Source organism: Ochotona curzoniae, unplaced genomic scaffold (genome assembly GCF_017591425.1).
Source record: "Ochotona curzoniae isolate NIBS_2020 unplaced genomic scaffold, NIBS_Ocur_1.0 contig_832, whole genome shotgun sequence".
In the NCBI taxonomy this organism is placed as follows: domain Eukaryota; kingdom Metazoa; phylum Chordata; class Mammalia; order Lagomorpha; family Ochotonidae; genus Ochotona; species Ochotona curzoniae.
In genome coordinates this window covers 327,964-353,762 of record NW_024466580.1, presented here as the reverse complement: position 1 = coordinate 353,762, position 25,799 = coordinate 327,964, and the positions used below count along the sequence as shown (strand labels likewise).

General features: G+C 44.6%; 1 protein-coding gene across 1 annotated transcript in view; it reads left to right on the top strand.

The window, feature by feature from the left end:
* The first annotated feature begins 262 nt into the window (after nt 1-262).
* Nucleotides 263-25,799, top strand: part of JAM3 (junctional adhesion molecule 3) — a 49,250-nt gene continuing 23,713 nt past the window's right edge. Inside the window, exons 1-4 of the mRNA XM_040992716.1 lie at nt 263-331; nt 439-1,019; nt 1,289-1,345; nt 11,030-11,094. Coding sequence (XP_040848650.1) covers nt 263-331; nt 439-1,019; nt 1,289-1,345; nt 11,030-11,094 — 772 coding nt within the window. The remainder of the gene's footprint in view (nt 332-438; nt 1,020-1,288; nt 1,346-11,029; nt 11,095-25,799) is intronic.

The window sequence follows — 25,799 nt, the reverse complement described above, 5'->3', positions numbered from 1 at the left end:
GGTGGTAGTGATGGTAGTGGGGATGGTGGGGGTGGTGATGGTAGTGATGGTAGTGGGGATGGTGGGGGTGGTGGTGGTAGTGGTGGTGGTGGTGGTGGTAGTCATGATGGTGGTGGTAGTGATGATAGTGGTGGTGATGGTGGTGGTGGTAGTGTTGGTGGTAGTGGTCGTGGTGGTAGTGGTAGTGGTGGTAGTGATGGTAGTGGGGATGGTGGGGGTGGTGATGGTAGTGGGGATGGTGTGGGTGGTGGTGGTGGTGGTGATGGTGGTGGTGGTGGTGGTAGTGTTGGTGGTAGTGGTCGTGGTGGTAGTGGTAGTGGTGGTAGTGATGGTAGTGGTGATGGTGGTGGTGGTGGTGGTGGTGGTGGTAGTGGTGGTAGTCATGATGGTGGTGGTAGTGATGATAGTGGTGGTGGTGGTGGTGGTGGGGTCTCCCAGAGAATCGCCGCATCCACAGCAACAGTCGTCGGCTTCCTCTGTTGCCATGGCAGCAGCTCCGTGGGGCTGGGCGGTCGCTATGGTAACCGAAGGCGGGTCGCAGGGTCCCGGCCGCCGAGCGCATGCGCGCGGGGACGGCCGGGCGAGCCGGAGCGCGCGGAGCCACCGCGGCCCCTCAGGCGGCTCGTCATGGCGCTGAGGCGGCGGCCGGTGCTGCGTGTCTGCGCGCGGCTGCCCGACGTGCTGCTGCTGCTGCTGCTGCGGGGTGAGCGGGCGCGGGGCCGTGGGCGGCGGGGCCGTGGGGCGGCGGGCGGCGAGGCCGGGGGTCCCCGAGGAGCGGGGCCGGGAATCCGGGCTGGCGCTGCTGCAGGGTGCCCCGGGCGCGCCCTGCACAAAGGGAGCGCCCTCGGGGGGCGCCCGGCGGGGCTTGCTGCGGGCCGGGAGCCCGGGGGGAACTTGGGCGACTTTGCGGGAGTTGGCCTTGGATCCGCTGTCCTTGGACGGCCCGCGCGGACGGGGTGTGACTCCGTATCCCGAACTGGGCACGTGGCAGCCAGGGTCTCGGTGCCCACCACAGTTGGGTCAGATGTTTTCTGGGCCCGTTGTCAGAGCCGAGAGTTTTCCCAAGTCAGATAGGATACGGACTCAAAAAAGTTGGCCCGAAGCTACGCCCCGCACTTCCTTCCCTTGTGTTATTATCCACAAGTGGCCGAACCGGGTCACCGAGAAGTTTGGTCCCAAGAAGACGACAGAGTGTGAGGGAAAGAAAACAGATTCACACGACACTAGCAGACTTCCTTCTCAAGAGCCGCTGCCCTGCGCAGTGAGGGTGTTTGGGATTTCTTTTAAGGAGGCCACAAGGAAAGAAAGGGGAGATCGGGAGCAGCAAGTTCGTGGTGGAGTTATGGTATGCTGGTCATTGGTTGCCGAGGAAATACTCCTTGCCTTGTTACATCATGGTCCTTTCTCAAAGCTGCAGGTGCGGGACTAGCGTCCCCTGGCCGGCTCGTTCTGCGAAAGAAGCAGGCGGGAGGGACAGGCACCGTGCCTCTGAGGATGTGGGCATGGCAGGCAGCCCCGAAGCATCACCAAGATGCCCTGGGAGCCGCGTGCACTGCATCCTCCGCTTGGAGTCTGCTTTGTAAAGCCAGAACAACCGTTCCTTTTTCTTTAGTTCTCTTAATAGATAGAACTGTCATTTTATACCTGGTTCTACCAGGACCTTTTTCAGTTCTAAAGTCATTTTATTCTCTAGCTTCTGAAGTTGCTTTATTCTGTAATTGTCACTGTTATCCCATGATGTTTTCCAGAATGTTCCAAGTAAAACACCAAGGGACTGTTTGGAAGTGGGGGTGGACAGATTTAGGCAAACAAAGCATCTTGTGTTTCACGCTTTTTCTAGTGGGGCGCTCAGGGTGGTGGTGGTGGCAAAAAGGGAGGTTCCCCACGGGGGCCTGGAAGCAGGACTCTCAGACACAGAGCAAGTTCACCCAGGTCCCTTTGCTTCCACAGATGCTTTCCAAAAGCAGCTTGGATTGGCGATGGAGGCGATAGGAGGCTGTCCAGGCACGAGGGTGTGGGCAGGGACCACCCCCACTGTGGCAGTCATACTGGCATTGTCCTGTTCTCACACTGGAACAGCTCTCTATTGTTGTTCACGTGGAAGTTTGCAGTTTTAATTGCAGAAACATTTGGCATAAGTTTCAACTTGGTGCTTTGTTAACAAAACTAGAAAAATGTTAAAAATTTAAGACTTCTGATTTTGCTCTAACCAGCTATATATATATATTTTATGACAACTGAGGGTTAGGATCTACCTGCTGACCTAGGAAGAGGAATCAAGATTTTCAAGCTAGAACTAGTGACAGAATCAAGATGCAAGGGGATATTTGTCTATTCTGAAGGGATGTAGTGAGGGTTTTTTTTTTAGTTAAGGTCCCTTTTTACATATTTGCTTTGTTCTCTTAGCCAATTCCTGAACTTTATTAGCCCGCAGATCCTAACAGCTGTGTCTCCTTACGTTTCTATAATCATTCTTTTCAATTGCTGTAACTGTTCTGCATTTTCATTCTGATTAGCAAACATTTCCTTTTAATACCCAGTATTTCCCTGGGAGTTACCCTTTGGCAGGCTCTGTTATAATAATTAATAGAAGCTGATTCATTTCATCTTGATAACGATTCTGAGGAGCTGTTCTTTTTGTTTTGACCACATTGAGAATGAAGAAGCAGAATATGGACAAATTCGATAACTTGCCCAGGGTGGTGGAATTGTTCTTATTAATTCGATTTTGGTTACCTGAATTATTCTGTTTGACAGGGAATAATAAGATCAGTGTAACCAAATTGTTCAGTGCTATAAGCTGTGTGCTTTGTATATATTCTTTCGTTAAATTGGTGACAGGTGCAATTCAGCTTTACAAACATTATGCCACATGTCTTGTGATTTATTACGCAGTAATTACTGTTAGGTTTCTACATCTTTTGATGTCCTGGAAAGAAATGCTTCTTGTAGAATTAAAATCGTAACAGTTTGCATTCTTGGGATGAGAGAGTTTATATACCGAAAGGTACAAAATGTGAGAATGAAGATTAGCAGGAAAACAAGATGAATTCTTCCATTTGCATTTGTTTAGATTGCTCTAATGTACTTTAGAGTGGCCTTTTATGTTGTTTTGATTCTTTTTTAATGATCTGGAAAGTATACTTGCTATTAGACTGGCCTGTGTGCTTTAAGAAAAACACAGAACACCTGTCCCGAGAACACGAACTGCTGCGGCTCAGCTGCTCATTCCCGGATGATTGGCTGATGGGCATCTGTTGTCCAGCGCTTGGGGTGAGGGATGCCGAAGGATAGCTACTAAAGATGCTTGAGCACGTGTCCTTGGAGTCTTACACCCACAGAGATTTATCTACAAAACCCCTGAACTCTGGTGGAATTTGTTGTGAAGGCAGCCCCAAAGGGTAGAAAGTTTTAGTTAGTCATTTTGAAAGAAACCAGACTTTTATCAAGCATGCTTTCTGGGCTGGCCACATATGTCATGGAAGCAGCTATGCATTTAATGCCTTCAGCCGGCAGCTGTTAGAGGGATGTGATATTAATAAATTCCTCCTCCATGAATTCCTTTAATTTTTTGAAAGCACAGGTGTTGGAGAAGAAAGGAAAATCTGTGGGAATGAAGTTTAGATAAGTGGAGTCTGATGAACAATGCCGTAGTCATGAGCTGGACTTTCTTTTAAGAATTGTTTATAATCACATGGTGCAAAGTAATGCTGCTAGGGTTGCATATAAAAGATAGCATCTTTTTACATAACCTCTGGATACTAGCAGGATATGAAAATAGTTCTTGGAGTATAAAGAAATCCTGATAGGCACCATTTTTACACCTGGTTTAGCAAGGACATTGATATTGTATGTGGAGAGTTAAATTCTTCATTTACTCTTTCTTTGCTATTTGTCATGGTGTACAGAAAGCTTGCTGAGAGCTAATCCTTGCTTTGATGCTCAGGAAATGTTATAGTATTTAGTATTAGTTTTCTTCTCTCTCTCTCTCTTTTTTTTAAGATTTATTTTTTTGGAAGGCAGATTTTGTACAGAGAGAAGTGGAACCAGAGAGGAGTCTTCCATCTGCTGGGTCACTCCGCAAGTAGCTGCAGTGGCCAGAGCTGAGCTGATGTGATCCAAAGCTGGGAGCCAGGAGCTTCTTCTTGATCTCTCATGTGGGTGCAAGGACCCAGCGATTTGGGCCATCCTCCACGGCTTTCTGAGGCCGTTAACGGAGAACTGGGTTAGAATCAAGCAGCTGAGACATGAATTGGGATGTGGGTGCTGCAGGCTAAGAATTAGCTTGCTGTGCTGCTGTGCCAGCCCTGTTTTCTGTTTTCAAATACCTGCTGTGTGTTACATACAACATTCAGTGTTTTTTGTGCAGAGGACCAAACTATTTAATACATTTAGGGCTATATAAATGTTTTTCCTTCTGTCTTTAATTTACAGAGGTTTCTATGGTTCAGCTTTCTTTCCTCAAATTATTGTGGAAATCAAATTCTGCCATCTGTCCTGCCTCCAGTGTCTAACAACTTCAGCTTTGGAGATTCTTGCTAGCTCTGAGCTTAGATCTGCAGTTCACTTCAGTGCAACTGATCCTGCTGTTATCCCAGGCACCATTCTTTGTGTTAAGGATCCAGAGTGAATGAAGTGTCCCCAGCCCTTGAAAAGTCAGTGTGATTGCGTGTTGCATCAACACTGGCCTTTAATTGTTGGCTATGAATAGATTGTATTTTCTCAGTGATAACAAAATTTGGGGGGGTGGGGAACTGAAGCTGAATTTACCTTTTTATTTTCCTGTAGCTTTCTAGAGGTGACTCTTATATATGTAGTTTGTCTCTCTGTTGATGGAAAACCAATGAAATTTTCTCAAACACTGCTAAAATGTCTAGAAATTATTGATGGAGCCAGCTTCAGTGCCCTAGGAACTCAGGAAAGTCTCAGTTTTTACTATAGTAGCTTCTGAGGAAGAGAATAGTATTTCCTAACTTTGGTTTAAGTGTAAAATCTTTCAGGGTGCTTGTTTGGCACAGGGCATCAGGTGCCCCATGGAGTGTGTGGGTTTGAGTCCCATGACTGCTCCTGACTTGCATTCTTATGGCACCCTGGAAAGCAGTGGGTAATGGTTCCAGTACTGGTTCCTTGTTACCCGGCTGGGAGACCCAGATTGAGTTATTGGCTGCTGGCCATAAGCTGGTCCAGTCCTGACTGTTGGAGGCATTTGGGAAGTGAACCAGTGGATGGAAGAGCTCTAACTCTGCCTTTCAAATAAAATAAAAAGTTTAGAAAAAAAAATGCTCCGTCTGTGTTATACAGTTTCAAGGTTAACCAAAACCAAAACAAAACCCAGAACATAGAGAAATGTTCTTTGAAGCAACACTGTGGGTCCTTATAGTATTTAGGGTATGGTCAGATTAGGCAAAATGTCATGTTCTCTGGGGAAAAAAAATATATCTGGAAGAAAATGAAGCAGGATATAGTAGGTTGTTGTTTTTGAGCTGTGGGTCTCTGGCTTATTGTTTTCTATTTTTTTGTTTTGTTTTGTTTTTCTATTGGATTCTTTTGTCTGTTTTTAATCAGGATGCTTTTTATGCAAAAAATAATTGTTTTGCTTCCTGCAGATACAACAGTGGAATTTTAAATTTAGCACTAGGAATGGGGAAGCGTAATTTGTTTAGTTTAATGTGATATCATGTGGATGGTGCCTTTTCCTAGCTTCTTAATTAATGCCAGCCACATTGAGCGAAGGAGGAGCTGACTTGAAATGCAGTTATGTAATCGTGTGTTTGTGGTGACTCAGTTGAGAGGTTGCTTCTCGTTAGCTTTTGGGTGAGGGATTCAACTATGGCTTCCTCAGTAATTGGCTAACTGGAAACTGAAGAAAAGCCGCTGACAGTTCCTGCTCCTACTCTTCTTTGTGAATAATAGTAATAAAGAAGCCCCACAACCTAAATAACTGACTGCGTTTGGCTTTACTGAGTTGGCCGGTGTTTACTGAGCATCTATGCTGTGCCGGTCAAGCCAGTGCTGGAGGACCCGATTTCTTCCTCTTGGGTGGTAGGAGTGCAAGGTCAAGTGGGTTTCCCTTGGAACAGCACTCTAAAAGATGTTTCCTGAAGCAAGTGAGGCAGCCCTTCATTTCTTCCTGTCCAACATGCACTTCCTTGCTGTGTTAGTGTTATCTAAGGGAAATATTTAATGTCTTCAGTATGAAGTGCAGCTGTCTGGAGGCTTACAAAGAATCAAGCAGATCCAAAGCCAGCTGCATTTGTTTTTGAGGGGTGTCTGATTCTTTTTTTCCCCCTTGCAGTGTGTCTATTAGAATGTTGAAATATTTCATCACTTAATCCATTTATTTGGTAGTATCCGTTTTCATGATCCGTTTCAATTTAAGCTAACGTCTCCTGTAAGAGGAATGTTTGGTACATACCTTATATTTTTGGGAGAGAGAGCACTTGTATGGATTGCCTTGACTGGAGATTCAGGAGAAAATTGAATTTTTAGGAATACTTTTGATTTCTGTAAATGCAGATTGTGGGGATTGGAGATACTGAACACTGGCAACATAGAGGAGATATTACGAGCTAAGGCATGGCCTTGGAAGCATGAATGTTGTGTAAGACAACTACTTATTAAAAACTACGGGTCATGGGCCCGGCACAGTGGCCTAACGGCTAAAGTCCTCGCCTTGAATGCACCGGGATCCCATATGAGTGCCAGTTCTAATCCTGGCAGCTCCACTTCTCATCCAGCTCCCTGCTTGTGGCCTGGGAAAGCAGTCAAGGACGGCCCAAAGCTTTCGGACCCTGCACCTGCGTGGGAGACCTGGAAGAAGTTCCTGGTTCCTGACTTCGGATTGGCATAGCATCAGCCGTTGCGCTCACTTGGGGAGTGAATCATTGGATGGAAGATCTTCCTCTCTGTTTCTCCTCCTCTCTGTATATCTGACTTTCCAATAAATAAATAAATCTTAAAAAACAAACAAACAAACAAACAAAAAAACTATGGGCCAGGCACTGTACTGATTGCTTTATCTGATGTTTTGGTGAGTTTGGGTTACTGTAAAAGAAGGTCTCAGACTGAATGACCTAAAAAGCAGATATTTTCAGGAGATTTAGTCCTTAGTGAGGGTTCCCTTCCTCCACGTGACTGAGAGCTCTGGTGTTTTTCTTTAAAGGGTGCGGATCCCTTGGGAGCTGGTGCTGTGCTATAGTGGGTTAAACCTCAGCCTGCAGCACGCTGGCATCCCATATGGGTGCCTGTTCAGGTCCTGGCTGCTCCGCTTTTGCTCCAGCTCCCTGCTTGTGGCTTGGGAAAGCAATGGAGGATGGCTCAAGTTCTGCAGATATGTGAGAGATCCTGAAGTAACTTGCAGTTCCTGGCTTTGGATTAACTTGGGCTGTTGTGACCATTTGGGGCACGGACCAATGGATGGAAAGACTGTGCATGTGTGTGTGTGTGAGTGTGTGCGGTCTTTCTTTCTCTAGCTATTTCAAATAAAAATAAACATGTGTAAAAAAGAAGAGGGGGCACTAATCCCATGACAGGGAGCTTCACACCCATGACCTTATGTTTACCTGATCACCTCTTTCAACCTGCACCTGCTAATACCATCACATTAAGGGGTAGGATTTCCACATCTTGGTTTTGTGGAGCAACACATTCAGTCTAGAGTGCTTAGGCTTATTTAGCCTCGGCAGTTAGTTTTGTAGGTTTAATTTTGCGGATAATCAGAGATTGGAGCTGGCTAGTCACTTGCTGGGCCGTGGTCTGGGGAGAGGTGTATAATCCATCACACAGAAGGTTAGCCAGTAACTGGGTTGTAAAGCACTTTAAAGGCCAGACTGAGAGATGTGGGTTGGTTATGTGGGGCCCAGAGATACGTCTGACACTTTTAAAGAGGGAAATGGTAGTTCTAGTCAAGAAGATTGGAAAGGGAAGGTCAGCTGGGAAGCCAATGGACTCGTAACTAGTAGCATCCTGTTTCAGAGTTCTTGGTGCTGAACTGGAGTAGCTCCCTTCGGATGGCTTTGCCTGTGGAGAATGTGTTCAAGAACCCCAGCCAATAACTGGGACCCTCGGTAGTGCCCAAGTCCACGTACACTTGTACTCTCCCTACCCCCCCACCCCCACACCGCTTTTTTAAGAGTAATTACTTTTTGTTTGAGAAGCAGAGTTGTCTTTCATCTGCTGTTTCACCCCCCAAGTGGCTACGACTCCCAGGGCTGGGCCAGGCAGACCAAGAGTCCAGAACTTCTAGGTCTCTTTGGGTGCAGGGGTCCAAGCCCTTGGACCATGTTGAATTGCTTCCCAAGGCACATTAGCAGGGAGCTAGATTGGAAGTGGAGCAGCCAGGGTTGCTTGCATTTCAGGCAGCTGCTTAACCATTTTACACTACAACCCTGGTGCCTATACTGTGTTTGATCAATTTCTTTTAAGATTTGTTTATTTGAAAGGGAAAATTCCAGAGGGAGAGAGAGAGAGAGAGAGGGAGAGCGCAATATAGAGAGAGGGTGAGCGAGATCTTCTGTCCAATAGTTTACTCCCCAAATGGTTGCAGTGGCTAAGGCTGGGCCAGGCAGAAGCGAGGAACCAAGAGCTTCATCTCGGTCTCTGACATGGGTGCAGGGGCCGAAGCACTTGGGCCATCCTTCACTGCCCTCCCAGGTGTGTCAGCAGGGAGCTGAGTCATGGAACATCCAGTACTCTAGCCAGCACCTCTCTGCAATGCCAGTGCTGTAGGTGGTGGCCTAGCTCACTGAGTCACAACGCTGACCTTGCATACTTTCTGCATCTTCTGAGATCAGATGAGATCGGGCGTGTTCAAGATACTTTTTGCATCTTCAGTAAGCACTAATAGCTCACTGTGGTTGTAGCTTTTGCTGTTTCAGATGTAACAGCAAAACCAGCATTTTTTTCCCCTTCTAAATAATGTCACAGAAAATATTCCATCTTACATACATCTCAGCATCCTTAGTATATACTTTTTTTTTTTCTTTGCATGTTAAGAAACTGTCTTTTCACTTAAAAAGGAGCATTTTGTGGCACCTCCTTGGCACACCAAAGTTTCTGGTAGCACTATTTTTGTGCTTTTAGGTCCTTGTTAAGAAAAACAAAGATTTCTTCATCACAAAGCGTTGGCATACATCGACAGTAAACCTGATAATGACTTGTAAGAGACTGAGCAGTGGGTAGCATACACAACATGGATACGCGGGACAAAATGATTCACGTCGTAGGTGGGACAGAATGAAACAACACTGAATCTCATCACTGGTTAGCGCACAGTGCAGCTAAAAGCCATTACATGTTTGTAGAGTTTCCCAACTTAGTATTTTTGGATGTTGGTTTACTGTACGTAACTGAAACCATGGAAACTGAGCCTGTGGATGGGGGAGCAAGACATCTGTAACTGAAAATGTGATCATGCTAATCCTGTCCTGGGATGTCAGTCTGCTGGATGGGTGCCTTCAGGTTGATGACTGGGTTGTTGTATTACTTGGGCCATCTGTGCTTTCTGCCTTCTGTTATTATGGTTGCAAAGTTTGCAATTAGCCTGCAATATCTTCACTCTTTTCTGGGTTGAATCTTCTCCAGCTGCTGTGAGCATATTTTGTCTTTGACCTTTCAGCGTGTTTAGGGTGATTTTATTCCTTTTAAATTTTATTTTTATGAAAAGGGAAATGAGAGAGAGAGAAAAAATGTATTTTCTAGGTCACACGTGAATGTGTGTGGCAGCCAAGGCTGGACCAGGCCAGCACTGGTAGCCGTGAGCTCAGTGTAAGTCTGCCACGTGGTGGCAGGAACCTGTTACCTTGGGCTGTGAATGTTGCCTTGGTAGGAAACTGAAATTGGGGATGGAGCTTGGTACTCCTTGGTGGAATGAGAGTGTCTTAGTCACTAGGTTATGCTTTGTGTGTCTTTGAATTCACTTCCTGAGGAATTCTCATATAAAATCCCTTCAAATATTGCCTAATTTTTACGAATTCTTCTGAGACCCTGATTGTAAATTTTCAGTTGTTCAGTTGTGGGAGTGCTAACCTTTCTGTTGCAATTTCGTATTCTCTGTACAGCTTTGTTTAACCCATTCCTTCTTTCGATGAACACAGGTACCATGTGGCTTTCTGTAATGCTTTTGTGTTTAAAAGTATTTGTTGTTTTATCTGGTGTTTATGTCTCTTAGGAGGTTCTGATAGATCTGGGGGAAGCAATTGTGTGACTGTTGCTAAGAATCGCATCTTTAGGGCTGGGACTGTGTCACTCGATAAGTCTGCCCAGTCCTATGGCTGTCATCTGCATCCTTGGATCACTTTGAGAAGCAGGCACAGTTTCTGAGAATGTGTGCTTTCATAGCTCTCCCACCCTGGAAATCCACCTGAATCTGCAGCTCCCTCCTCTGCTGGTAGCCGACACAGGGGAACAAAGTGCCAAAGTGCAAAGACCACCCTGAGCTTTTCCGCTTGCGATCTGAGACTCCAGTTTCTAGGAGGTGAAGTGCTGGTTCATGGAAAGCCTCGACCTTGTGCGCTAGGGGTCAGAACCCCCACTCCACTGCTGCTCAGGCAGGCCCCATTGTTCAGAGCCGCCCCATGCTGTAGGGAGGAGCACAGCATCGTGGGTGGTAGGCATTCTGGATTCAGTTCCCAACTTTGCATGTGATTCGGTTTTTGGACCTCGTGCAAATAATAACTGGTTTTAATCCAAATCACTTGAAAGTAGTTTAAGCCCCAATCTCTCTCACACCACCACCACCAAAAATATAGACGTTTCTACGTTTGTAACACTAAACCTCTTTAGCTATGAGTGTGTTTATATGCAAAGTGTTTCTATAGATGTATAAGAATTTTTAACTTATTGACTGAATCAATTCATATTTGTTAGTTGCACTTGCGTTTGAAGCTTTTGAAAGTGCAGTCAACGGAAATCCCTTTAATTTCTGCAAGTTTATCTGTGTTTTGGAGTCAGTTAAACTTGTTTTGAAGTCCTTCTCCATTCTGAGAAGCTTGGAGATTTGCTCTTTTAGAGCCTCAACTTTTTGTCTCAGCAACCAGCCCTACTTACTAGGTGTGGTGTTTGAAGAGCCCCTGGGAGAAGCTGCCTACCTGGTTGGTGGGTTGGTATTCTCAATTCAGTATGATTTCCTAGTGTCAGATAATAAGGTTTTGCTCTGACCATGTTTGGTCCTGCTTTTAGGTCCACTGATAGTAGAGTGAGATTGGGACCATAGCTGCAGGTCCTAGCACAGGAGTTCGGCGTCTGTTTTACCAAGCACTGCTGAAGACCTGGGAGGGGAACATTAGCAGCCTAAGTTTTGAACATTTTATAGGAAAAGATAAAAGCCGTGGACCCAGCTTAGCAAGAATGATTTATTCGTGTGTGTGTGTGGGTGTATAAAAGATTTTGTATACCATTTTAGGGGTGTGATTTTCTAGAAAGCCATTTTGCTTCTCAAGTTGAGGAATGTGCTCTAGGCGCAGGAAGCCTGTGCAGACACACATCCAGAGCATCTTCTGAAATACCCCCCAGCTGCATCTGGGGTGCAGTAGGTGGTATGCACGGTATTACTTTATTTTTGTCTTTTTTATTACCATTAATTCTGTATAAGCTTGACCTTGCTGTTAGACTGTTTCATGGTTGATGGGTGTTAGTATCAAACATTTTGATCAAATTCTTTATGCATTCCCAGCTTAAATTGTTCTCTGGAGTTACGTCCGGGTTGAGATTTTACTTTAAATTGAAAAAACGGTGTATGCATGTAATTTTGAAGATGGCTTAATTCCATTATTTTCACAGTGTTTCCTTATGGTCATACGGTTCTGGAAGAGATGCAGAGTTAACTCTTACAAAAAGCAGGCAGCAATGATGAGATGGAATTATTGCTGGAATTTTTCTTTTGTCTGCCCTGTTGTTCATTTCAGCCAAGCTCTGTCTCGTTTGGTCTCTTTTCTTCACTTGCTGTTTCTCTAATTTAAGCAATAGTGGTAAGAGGATGCTTCATTACTTTTGATGAAGGATTTATAGCTCCTCAAAACCAGAATCACGTTTCCCCTGCTGTTACCCTGTGGCTAATATCCTACAGGCTGTTGGAAAGTTATGGCAAACTGTTCCTCCGAGTGAGTGCAGAGGTAACTTTTTTTGAGGAATTGTTGTTGTTGTTCTCTCTTGAGCTCACAGATTTTACTTTTTGTGCTGTTCTTGTCAAACACATGTACCATGTGCAGAGCAGATAAAATGTCAAAACTTGTTTGCTGCTGTTATGTGTGAGCCACAACTTTTATCTCACACATTTGTAAAGCTCTTCTGATGAAACATTGAGGAAAAACAAACCTAGCTGGCACCGAGAGGCTCCAGTTTCAAGCCTCATGACTTGTTCTTCTCTGGACCTCACTGAGACGCCGTGGGGCTTTGACAACCTCTTGCTTGCCATGTCTCCGTGTTCCGTAAGAGCATTAGAAGCTCGGGGGCTGCAGAACTGAGTTTGGCTGTGTGGATGCTCAGACCAGGGCAGGTCTTGTCTGCATCCATCCTTCTCGTAGAGGATGGAGTTGGCTCCTGAACAAGTGTTGCTTTTTTCAAGACTGGGACACGTTGATTTTCTGCTGCAGGGGTGGCAGGTTGGCTTAGCATGGCCCGTGGCTCTGTAGAGCTGTCCCCGTCTCTACCTCTGCATACCCCATTCATTGCCACTTTTCTTTATTGTGGCCCATGCATTCCCTATGTGGGGCATGACCTTCTTTTTCTGTTTTACTCATTTCCCATTATGCAGTTTCTCTAACTTTTCTATAAAGCTTTTTTTTTTCCCCCTGTGGATTTCCTAGTCTGAAGCTGTCTTTTCCTCTTGTAAATTCCGGTTTCTGAGGAGCCAGACTTAACTTTGAATCTCAGTTCTGCTGCATATGACTTGTCAAAATCAATCTCTTCTTTTGAAGTGGAGAAGTAGTAATGTGTGACTTTGTATGGTTGGTAAAGTATCATGGTAATTACAAAAATGACATTAACATGGCAAAGGTAAATAATGTATGTGAAGTACTTAGCCGAGTGCTGGCGTGATAGCGGGCCTTCTGTGTTGAGCTTTGTTGCTCATTGATGTGGTAGGCATTTGCCATTTCTGACTCATCACTGGCACCACTACTTCTGTTACCATCGCGTTGTAGCTCATCTGGTCTTCATTACGTGAGAGGCAAATTTAAAATGAAGCTTATAAACCAAGACAATTTAAGATCCCTTCCTTACAAAGGAACTCTTCCAGGTTCTCACTCTAGCAGTATGTCCACACATTGCCAACAATACTTACTTACATTAAGACAGTTCTCTTATTCCACTCTGCTTTCCTCTCTTACTCCTGTGTTAGCATTTTTTCCTGATACTATTAGGATGTCCAAAAGCATTTTTCCCAGCGAAGGGGAGCTGAGTTTGGGATTGTTTGGTCCATAGCCATTGTAGTGCGTGATTGTTATGCTGGCCATCTCCATGTTGGAATGGCTTTATTTATTTTACCTCTGTACCATAAAGTTGTAGTGCCCATTGTGAATGCCACTGTAAGCTTCTAAATGCCATGTGAGTGGGGATGTGGCTGTGAAATTAGGTAATGAGATTTATCATATCAAAGTTTGTTTAAGATTAGTCATTGTACAAGAAAACCTGAAATCCCCATAATCTCCTAGAACTTCAATATGGAAGAAACTTTGCTCTTTTGTAAAAATCCTCACTGAAAGAATCTTCTTCTTTTAATTTGAAAGTCAGTTAAAGAGAGTGGGAGAAAGAGACAGAGCTTCCATTTGCTGGCACGCTCACCAGATTGTCACAATGGCTAGGACTGTACGAGGCTCGAGGCAGGAGCTTGGCTGAGTTTCCCCTGTGGGGGGTAGCGGCCCATCTTTCTTTGCTTTCCCTGCATTAGCAGGGAGCTGGATCAGAAGTTGAGCAGCTGGGACAGGAACCAGCACCCACATGGGATGCCAGTGTCACGGGCAGTAACCTTGCTTCCTATGCCACAATGCCTGACCCTAGGCCCTTCTTTTGTGAAAGCGTACCTTACAGCTTACTTTGATGACACAGCAAGGTTAAATTTTTTTTTTCCATGTTGGAAAAATATGTTAAAGTATGGACTGTTGTTTGAACTTTTCTAAAAGAAAAAAAAAATCTAGTTTTATGTTTCAGGAGTAAAGAAGAAAAATTTCTCTTTGACATTCTTGGATTTAAAAGTCGGTTCAAAGTTATTTGTAAAATAAATAAATAGATAAAAATAAAAACATCATGTCTCTTATCCCAGGGAGAGATTTTCATGCCTCTACTGGCAAACCTGAAACAATAAGGGTTTTAGTGGAGATTCCAGCATATTTTTAAGTATAAATCAGGGAGTTGACATTACAAACAGCCTACTATGTGAATAGCTACTTAGACCGGCTGACTTGGGGGTAAGTAATGGTGTGTTAACAGACGGGTTTCATATTCCAGGGCCGCCAGCGCCTGACAGCTGGAGTGAAGTGAAGCAGCAGGAATTGTACATCCTAAGATGTTAACGCTATGTTAGAGTGCAGTGTGCTGTGTTGGTGTAGTAGGGAAAAAAAGAGTATGAAAGGAAAGGAACAAATTCCTCAGCAAGTGAAGCAACTCTTAAGACCCAAAGGATGTGTAGTTTTCAAGAACTGTTGAAACAACCATGCGCTCGGGCATTTGAACCAGGCACCAGATATTACTGGCACCTCGGGCCGGATAATCTTGCGTTGGTGTGGGCTGTACTATACATTGTACAGTGTTGCCCATTAAGGCTGGTAGACAGCAGAAATGACTCCATGCATTTCAAAAATTGCTCCTCTGACATGAGGCAGCAGAGGCCCAGAGCAAGTCACAGACTTCCCATCATATGATTTAGGTGGTGGAGCTGGGAGTAGAATACAGTTGCATTAATGTACTCTAACCCAATTCCCCAGGGTTTGGTTCTATACCCAAAGCAGTGCCATATATTTAAAAGTTTTACACCAGGGGCTGGCATTGTGGCACAGTGGGTTAAGCAGTGTGTCACTGGGGTGCCTACAGCACATAGTCGAGTAACAGTTATAGTCTTGGCTGCTCCATTTTATTTTCCTCCAAGAGTGGAACCAGTTATTCCACTTAGACACTCTTAGTTATTATTCATACACACAGAACTAGAGGTATCTTCTATCCACGGCTTGACTCCACAGTTGGTTGCAACAGCCAGTGGTCAGCCAGGCTGAAGCCAGGAGCCAAGAGCTCCGTCCAGGTCTCCCGTATGGGTGCAGGGTTCCAAGAACTGGGCCATCTCCTGCTGCTTTCCCAGGTACATTAGCATGGAGCTGGATCGAAAATGGAGTAGCCAGGACTTGAACTGGCACTCTTATAGGATGCTGACATTGCTTAACCTGCTATGCAATGGTGCCAGCCTTTACTCCACATCTGATCCAGCTTGTTGCTCATGTGCCTGGGAGGGTAGCAGATGATGATGATGGCTCAATTACTGGGCTCCTCAAACCCACATGAGAGACTTGGGGAAGGTACCAGGGAAGTGGCTTCAGCCTTGTGCAGCTCTGGCTGTTGCTGGCATTTGGAAGTAAGCCACAGATGGAAGACACACACACACACACACACACACACACACACAGAGAGAGAGAGAGAGAGAAGCTCTGCCTTTCAAATAAGGATTTTTCCTTGTTTTCCAATATATAGAAATTACCATTTTCCTTGGGAACATGAAGGGCAAGATAGGAAAGAGGAGGTTCAGTAATATTCGTTGTGAGAAAAGAAACTGAACGTAAGGTAGGAAGGCTTAAAACTTAGATAAACATGTCTCAGTCACCTGAACGGTGGGGTTGTGGAGAGCTTTTTAAGCTTTCTATCTGAGCCCCGTAGATTTCAGTGCGGCCTCCTTGATAGAATCTTTTCTCTGATCTTTGTGTCAACAAAGCCATGTATCTTGAAAACTCATGATTACTGTGGTGTTGAAAACCTCGGATGCTTGTCTTTAAAGGTGCTTTGCTTTATCTATTGAGATAATTGATTTTGGATAGCTGGCATGTTACAGAATAGATTCTGAGCAGGAATCAATTAACAATATGAAAGAAGCTTCAGATTCAGAGCTTCGCCGACTAGCTGCACTGCAGTGTCACACATTTAGACTAACTACCTTGCCATGGTCATATTTACCTGCTGGTTTTCCATTCCTTCTCCTGGTAAGTACAGTATGAACCCTCTTAAGACCAGGTTATGGCTAGATGACTTCGAGGTTTCATTCTTCTATTTGGGCGTCAGTATTCCTAGTGGAGTTTTTCATCAGAAATGTGACAGGACAAACAGCTTAAACACTGTGGACTGGCCTGGTACTGACAGGCACTTAGAGATGGTCATCTGAGTTACAACTTCGGTAGGAGTAGGATGAAGGATTTAAACATCCTAGGTCTGGGGTCGGGGCTGTATCCTGTAAGTAAATGTGTGTGATGCTGGAAAAATGCATAAAGGAAGGCAGGAAGGGAAGCGCTGAAAGGCTGTGTTCGGAAACATGGCTGTGTTTCAACAAGAATTTCTGTATGGTAGAAATTTGCTAAGTCTAAAAGAAAAACACTCAAAACAAGGTGATTTTCTAGCATCATGGCATCTTTCATATTCAGTCATTGTTCTGAATATTTTAAAAGTAACTAAGTTCGTAGTTGACCTGTGTTTTTGTTTGTTTGAAAGAGACAGGCAAACACAGACCATGACGGAGGTAGAGGTGGAACTTTCATTCCCGCCTGCACTGCCCAGGGTAGCCACGGTAGCCGGGACTGAGGAAGGCTCGAGTCAGCTGCCTGGAATTGTGTCAGCCTTCTAGCTGAATGGCAGAGCCCCCGTGACTTGAGCCCTTTCCCCCCCTCGTGGGGTGCACATTCGCTGGAAGCTGGGACTAAAGCAGGGCTAGAGACCTCACCCAGGCGCTCTGTCGGTGTCCTCACAGCTTGCCTCTTAAGTACAATGTGTTTTCTGCTTCGGTTTCCTTGCCTAGAATTCTCTAGCGGCTTCCCGTGTGTCTTGGTGCAAAGCCCCATGTCGTGTGCTGCTCATCGATGCTCTGTTTTTCTCTCTCACTGTTGCCTCTTGTTCCCTGCAGTTGTTCTTTTTTGGCTTTTTCAGGTTTGTTTTTTTTTTTTCTCCACTCATACTTAGCACTCTGGTATGTGTGGCTCGCTGTATGTGTTATGGTTTTTGGTTGTTGGCCACATTTTGCATGACTGAACCCAGATTTAGACCTCCTACTCATCTGCTTTCCTGGCCCTTTATGCTTTGGGGTTGGTTGCAGTCACACTGGCTTGTGGTTTATGTATAGATCGTATGTGTGTGTATTATTAGAATATACTTGCATCGGAGGGGATCCATGAGAGCAGAATGTTTCTGCTGCTTTTCGGAGCCCACGTTTTAGAATAAGTGGGTGACTACCTGAATAAATGAGACAGTGCTATAGGCAGCAGTCTGCTTCCTGCACATGTAGTCAAAGTGTGATTTGTAGCTGATGGCTGAGGAACTAATAGTAACAGGAAGCATTGGAGCATTCTTGGAGGCACTACTGGTCTTGACTGGGCTGCAGGTCTCGAAGGTGGCTGCCAAGGATGCCTTTCACTGGCTGCTCCCTAGCCAGTTTGGAGTTAGGTGGTAGCATTAAGGACCTCCTCTCCCACAGGCTTCTTGTCCCTTTCCTTGATCCTGTGTGAGTTCCAGGATCACACCCAACATTGACACTCTTCCTTCGGCATGCTCTTAGCATCAGGGAGGGAGTATTTTTTGTGGCATTTGTTTTCCTTGCTGCAGCAGCAGAAACTGATTGGAGCTTCAGAGCCTGCCAGCCCCACTTCACGTGCCAGCACACAATGGCTCAGGTGGGTATTTTCTCTTGGTACTCTTTTTAGTTGTTTTCTTACCTAGAGAAGGAGAGACTGAGAGAGAGAAAAATCTCACATCCGTTGGATCACCCTTCAAATGGCCACGATGGCCTTAGCTGCGCTGATCCAAAGCCAGGAGCTTCTTCTGGATCTGCTACGTGGGTGCAGGGGTGCAAGGCCTTGAACCGCTCTGCTGCTTTTTCAGGCCACAAGCAAGGAGTTGGATGGGAAGTGGAGCAGGCGGAACATAAACAGGTACCCATACAGGATGCTGGCGCTTGCCCCTGGGTGATTAGCCTGCTGAGCTGCTGCGCTGGCCCGGTTGTACTCTGTCTAAAGTAACACAGAAGAGGGGAGAGGTTGAATGTGGTGAGGTTAGAGGCTCCAGGGGTCCCTGAGCACAAAGGGTTCACTTTATTCCTGAATTGTGGGACATAAAAGTAGGGACACCGTGTTGGCAAATGTTTCCCAGAAGCCCCTAAACAAGAACACTGCCAGACTTTAACTTTCATTAATCATTTGAAAATGGAGTTGAGGGCCTCGGTGCTCAAGGTGTGACCTAAAGACTGGCATCTTATAGAAATGCACTATTTCAGGCTCCACTTCAGAATTCTCATGAAAATAACACATGCTTGTAGATCAGATGCCCACCGGCTTTGGAGGTTGTTGTATGATGTGTGGGTGGAATGGCTGTGAGTCAGGGACCACAAGCATTTGGAAAGCTGAGTGTACACTTAGACTACGATGCTCAGTGTGTCTGATGTACTGAGATCTTTCCTGAGAGAGGAGAAAGTAGCTTCTGTCCCACACAGTCCAAAGTGAGCACTTTCGTAGTGTGTTAATCTGCACTTTTTTTTTGTTACTTATAATTTGCCTGATTTTGTATTTTACATTAGAACAACACTTTCAAAATAATCTCTGTCGGTGGAAAAATAAGTTCTTCCTATTTTTATATTCAAAGAGATACTTAGAGGCTACTCACAGCCCGTGAGTATCATTAACAATATTAATATTTTCTCTGTTAACAAAACCTGATTATAATAAATGAAGAAAAACAATAGATTTATTTTCTTTTTCTCTTGAAATTTTTTCCTGTCACATTTGCATAACAAATGCAATTCTGACAGATTTTTTTGGAGGGGGGTAAGATTTCTTTTTAAAATTTAGCACACAGGTTATGCAGCAAGGTGGAGGAATCCACCATAGATGGAGAGTTGAGGGAGGGGTGGGGGGAATCCCAGTACCTATAAAACTGTTTCACGTAATACAATGTTATTAACAATAAAAAAAAAATTTAGCACGCAGAGCCTGGAAAGGTAGCCTAGAGCTAAAGTCCTCACCTTGCATGAGCCAGGATCCCATATGGGCACCGCTTCATATCCCGGCAGCCCCACTTCCCATCCAGCACCTCTCTAGTGGCCTGGGAAAGCAACTGAAGAGGCCCAAAGCCTTTGGATCCTGTACCCACATGGGAGACCCGAAAGAAGCTCTAGGCTCCTGGCTTCGGATAGGCGCTGCTCTGGCCGTTGCACTCACTTGGGGAGTGAATTATTGGACGGAAGATCTTCCTCTCTGTCTCTCCTTCTCTCTGTACATCTGCCTCTCCAATAAAAATAAAAACAATTCTTAAAAAAAAATTAGCACGTAGTAGGTAAATCTTATTTGCTGAATTAATTGCTTGTACAGCTGTTAACATTGTCTAGGTTTACATCTGCGTGATGACACTAAAGTGACGGAGTAACAGGAAGAGAAAAGAGCCTGGATTCTCTGATTGGTTCTTAGGCTGTGCATGTGAGAGCCTGGATCTGTGAACTGGGCAGCTGAGTTTGCGTAAGACAGTATCAGGTCAAGGGCTGTCCTCTGCTGCTTACCCAGGCCACAAGAAGGGAGCTAAATGGGAAGCTAGGCTATGGTGCCGGGCCCTGGTAGTAGAAACTTTACATAGAATAGGGAATCTCGTAAGAAAGAGGGAAATGGGTGAATTGTGGAAACAGGTTTCACTCTGTGCGGCGGGTGTTGTGTGCAGTAGACATTTGCCTGTTGGATTGGCTGTGCTAGTCATTTTGCTTTTTATCATGTGCTCAGGAGCAGGCAGCATTAACGCCTCCCCTCCCCTCCCCTTCCTCTTCCCCTTCCTCCCTTCCTCCCTTCCTCCCTTCCTCCTTCTCTCTCTCTCTCTCTCTCTCTTTCTTTCTTTCTTTCTTTTGAAAGATTTATTTATTTTTCTTGGAAAGGCAGATACACAGAGAGGAGGAGAGACAGAGAGGAAGATCTTCTGTCCAATGGTTCACTCCCCAAGTGACCGCAACGACCGCTGCTGCGCCAATCCGGAGCCAGGAGCCAAGAACTTCCTCCGGGTCTCCCATGCAGGTGCAGGGTCCCAAGGCTTTGGGCTGTCCTTGACTGCTTTCCCAGGCCGCAAGCAGGGAGCTGGATGGGTAGCAGGGCCGCCGGGATTAGAACCGATGCCCTTACAGGATCCGGGGTGTGCAAGGCGAGGACTCTAGCCACTAGGCTACGCTCTTGCGGCAGACCCGAGACATCTGTTTCTGTATCTTGTTGGTACTTTGCTGTGCTGGCTTTGAGGAGCAGCTGTTAATTTATTTTGTTAATTTATTTAATAGAGAAGTGGAGATATCACAGGGAATGGTGACTCCACAAACACCAATATAAAATTATATTTTACTTGAAAGAACATTTGCTGTGTGTAACCACCTGTTGTTTGGCAGGTTATTGTTTCTTGACTTTTGCTGTTGTATGATAATATTTTGTAAGATCCTTAAATCATGACAAGTAATGTTAAGGTGTTATCTTCAGATTTTTTAAAATTTGAATTATAGAAGTTTTAAATTCTGTGTGTATGTTACTTTCTTTGCCTTGTGAATTTACTGTTGAGTCTATAACATTGTTAAGGGCTCTGTGGTTGACAGCTTGCAGATTTAGTGCAGACTAAATGTGTGAGGACCAGGGAGAGGAGGTTGGCTTAGTGATTAAGATGATGCTGAGACTTCAAAATAACAGAGAAGAAAATCAAATACCCGGGAATAAAACCAACTAAGGAGATGGAAGAGCTCTATGAGGGAAACCACAAAACATTAAGAAAAGAGATAGAAGACTTCAAAAAGTGGAAAATCATACCATGCTCCTGGATGGGCAGAGTCAATATCATCCAAATTTCCTTATTACCCAAAGCAATATATACACTCAGTGCAATTCCAATGAAAATACCAAGAATATTCTTCATAGAGCTGGAAAAAAAATGATACAAAGGTTTATCTGGAAACACAAAAAAACCACGAATAGTCAGAACCATCCTGAAGAATAAGAACCTAGCAAGACGGATCACAATCCCAGATTTCCAGACATATTATAGGGCAGTGGTGATCAAAACAGCCTGGTACTGGTACAGACACAGAGAGGCAGACCAATGGAGTAAAACAGACCAAAAGGGAAGTCACACACGCACAGCCATCTAACCTTCAACAAGAAAACAGAAAACAATCCAGGAAAAGAGGAAGGTCTCTTCAACAATTGCTGTTGGGACAACTGGCTAGTAGCCTGCAGAGCTAAGAAGCGAGATCCACACCTTTACCATACACAAAGATCAAATCTAAATGAATAAAAGATTTAAACCTGCACCCGAAAATCATCAGATTTCTGGAAGAAAAAGTTGGAAATACTCTGCAAGATAGAAGTGTAGGCACTGACTTCCTAGAAAAATCATCAAAAGCAAAGCAAGTCGAGACCAAAATAAACAAACGGGACTACATTAAGCTAAGAAGCTTCTGTACAGCAAAGGAAACAATCAACGAAGCAAAAAGGCAGCCAACAGAATGGGAGAAGATCTTTGTACACTATACAGGAGACGAGGGGCTAATTTCCAGGAAAGGCAAAGAACTCCAGATCAACCATAGCAACAAAACAAAGCAGTCAAGAAATGGGTGAAGGAAATGAGCAGACACCTTTCAAAGGAACAAATCCAGATGGCTAACAGACATATGAGAAAAAAAAATGCTCAAGCTCCCTGGCAAAAAGAAAAATTTAAATGAAAACAACACTGAGGTTCCACTTAACCCCCATTTTATATTGGAGTCTTTGGATTCCATAGCCAGTTCTGGCTCCTGACTCCAACTTCCTGCTAATGCAGACTTGGAGAAAACTGATAACTTAAGTGTTTGGGTTCCCTGCTTTCCAGGGAAGAAGAGCTAAGCACTGTTTGACTGCAGGTAGTGTGCATGCCTGTACATCACCTGTATGCAGCATCTTCAGTTGCAAATGGGCTGCTGCTTAAGGAAGAAGTGCAAGCAACACTAACTCCAGAGGGTAAAGCTGCGAAAAGCACTTCCATATTAACGGAGGTGTCAGTGAAATGAGCTAATGTATGGGAAAAGCATGGTCCCCCAAGCCAGATGAAACTTGTTAGAACTTTCATGGGAGACATTTGGGAATTGAAAAATTAGCTTGAATGAAGTGGACAGTACCCCTATGTCTGCTTGTGCAGGGCTTTGCTCATCCTGCTTATGCAGGCAGAACCAGTAGTCCTTGAGGCTTTACTGCCAGGGTGAGTGGGCCCATAAGCTTTCTCTTTGTAGTTGGATCAGCTGTCTTCACTGTGTGTCAGTCTCGCTTCCAAAAAGATGGCTAAAAGTAGTGAGGAGATACCCTTTGTTGAATCACTAAAGGATGTTGTCAAAGTGCACTGAACTATGAATTAGACAAGCAGTAATATTTCCCTTTTGTCTTGCTGGCTTTACTAGGCAGTGTGCCTCCGAGCCAGCTTCCGAGGTGGAGTCCACCTGCTGATACTTGCAAGGATGTATCAGTAAACCCTCTGCTTCCTGCCGGCTGCCTTTCGCATTGATGCTGGCACTGGTGTTCCCTGTTAGCGCCAGAGCTCTGGGTTACATCACTCTCCAGAAAATTGCCATTGAAGAACACCTAGATTGCACGGTGAAGGACGAGATTAGATAACACCGAGTTAAAGGGAAATCCTAAGCGAATGGCTTCTGGCCTGGGGACAGCAGGTCTAGGGACAGGTTCCAAAGTTATACCAACATTTTTGTTGTAGTCAGTTTTCATTTTCTTAGGTTTGTTTTCCGTTCTTCGGTCTTAGAGGAAGATTTAAGTGAGAAGAGTCAGTTTGGATCATTCTCTCGCGTGATGTCTTGCTCCAATCATTCTCTCGCTTGATGTCTTGCTCCTGCTGTGCCGGTGACACGTGGAGTAACAGTGTTTGTCAGCTGTGGTCAACCAGGCCGCATTTGGGAAGTCAGAGTCTTACTGGGCTTGATCTGCCAGCATTTCTCTCCAGATTTCTGCCCTTTGCATCACTCCCACCCTTCACCTAACCCCATAACTTTCTGCTTTATCCAGCAGTAATATTATCTTGAATGCATGAATGATTCAAAGTTTGCTATTTTTTTTTTTTGAAATGGCTTCTATCTTTAATGTTAGACTTCTTATAAAGAAAGTTAGATCTTGCTGTGTAGGAAAGTGATAGGTTATCTTTTATTGAAGCGAAGTGTTTGCTCAATGGATATAAATATGGAAGTGTATATTAATTTGACAAATTGTTCTCAACATAGTTCTCATTAGAAAAGTACTTTAAGTTCCCCTTCCCCTTAAAAAAAAAAAAAAACCCGCGGCGTGGCCTAGTGGCTAAAGTCCTCGCCTTGAACATCCCGGGATCCCATATGGGTGCCAGTTCTAATCCTGTCAGCTCCACTTCCCATCCAGCTCCCTGCTTGTGGCCTGGGAAAGCAGTCAAGGACGGCCCAAAGCCTTGGGACCCTGCACCTGCATGGGAGACCCGGAGGAAGTTCCTGGCTCCTGGCTCCGGATTGGCGCAGCAGCGGTTGTTTGGGCTCACGTGGGGAGTGTATCATTGGATGGAAGATCTTCCTCTCTGTCTCTCCTCCTCTCTGTGTATCTGCCTTTCCAATAAAAAATGAATAAATCTTAAAAAGATCAGTATTTCAGTCTTGACTCTGGCATCATCACTAAAGTGACGACATTTCTCTGCTGGGGACGGGCTTCTCTGACTCCTGAAGAGCGACTGCTCCGTGCGTGACGCGCACTGTGCCTTGGCGCCTTCCACCCACAGAACCTTTCTTGTGAAGGAGGAGGTGTGAGGCAGACAAATCATGAGAGCTTTCCAAACCTGTGTGAGGTGATGGTGCAGATGGGGAGGAAACTCCCTGGGGAAGTTAAACATGAAATGGGTGATAGCAGATTCTAAAAATCCGAAACTAGACTCCCATCCTTTTGGAAGACCACCTTTACAGTCCACACTCTTTTTCTGCATTTATGCTCCGGTTCTCGGTATTGAACTCCTTGAAGTCGGTCTTGGTTTTTGTACACTGTGGAAACCCTTGTGTCTAGAAAGTACTTCTCTAAAGTAGCAGTAGTGGCTGATGTTGGTTGACTGTTTTCAGGGCATCAGATAGGGTACTAAGCTGGTTGAATTTTTAGCAACATTCCAAGGAGAGTACTGTAATTGTTCTTGTTTTAAGGATGGGAAACAGGTTGATTAGGGGGTTCAAGTCCCAAGCACCTGTAAGAGAGCGGCTGTAGAATTCAAATCAGGTGTGTTAGAGTTTCAGCTCTCAGTCGCTATATTACACTGCTCCCAAAGTTAGATGCTTAGTTTTAAAATACTATTTGTTGAGCAGAAGATGAATGAATCACAGTGAGGTTTTATGTCCTCCTAGAGTTAAAGCGTACATAGTTTAAGTGGTCAGCATGGATGCAAGCTGCTGAGTGTAGCACTTGTAATTCAAGAAGATACCGTTCTTATTGCAGACAGCCTGCCCTGGTGAAGAGCCTGAGTGCTGTGGAAATGTCTTCTCTGTTCTTACAGTTCTTCAGATAACAACGAGCAGCTCAACAGTTCAGCAACTTAAATTATGAATTTCACGCTTACTATGTGATGGTCATGATGAGTTAATTGTGAATCATTTACAAAATGATTGTTATTTAAATACAAACTTAAGTATGAGTTTTTTTTTTTCCCTTCAGTTCTTTAGAAAGTGATGTGTCCTGGGAATCATTGAGGGTGTTTTTTTTTTTTTGTTTGTTTGTTTTTAAAAATTTGTTTTTACAAGGTGGACAAATTTCACGCATACAGATTTGAAAGCATGATAACTTTACTCTCCCACTTATGCGTTCATCCTGCCTCCTGGCCTCTTCCTTTCCTTGGTTTTTTTCTTCTTTTAATTTTTACAATAACATGCTCCAGTTTCTTTGATCACCGTAAGCTTAACGCTCCACTAAATAAAGCATTCGAAAAGTAGTAAATTGAAAAATCGCTGTTGTCAAGAGGTAAAGTCAGACACGAGATGAGGACTAGAGAGAGGAAAATGTCAGATTTTGTTGCTTGAGAGCGAGCGTTTAGTAGAAGAACCCTTTGATTTGGGTAAGGACTGTGTCCTAATGGAGAAGCCGCTGAGTGGGATTCCAGGTCCCCGAGGAGTTGGGATGCTGTCCATGCTTTGGGTTTGCGTTACAGCTGGCTGACATTTGCTGTGTGCGTATTCTGTTAAATTGTGGAAGAAGCTAAAAAAAGAAATCTGTCCCCATTGAGAGGAATTATGTAAAAAGGACATGAACATTTCCAGTTTTGTTATTTATATGAGGTGAGAACAAACATTTTTCTGAGCTTCAGTTTTATTTTGTGACCTTAACCACACTCTGACTCCCCCATTCTCATCCTTGTTCCTTGGAGAGTTGTAGGATCTCATTCTAAAGAAATTCAGAAAGGGACCACAAACTGAGTTTTGAGATGTTGGGGGAGAACTGCATGGTGGAGGGGGAGAGCTAGGGTTCCTTCTTTCAGCACTGTGGTTTGGTCAACCCTGTTTCCTTTAGGATTGTGCAGAATGGCACGAGCTGAGGTTGCCCGAATGTTCACTTGAGTGTGTGCGTGGTTGGGTTCAGGTGATGGTGCGG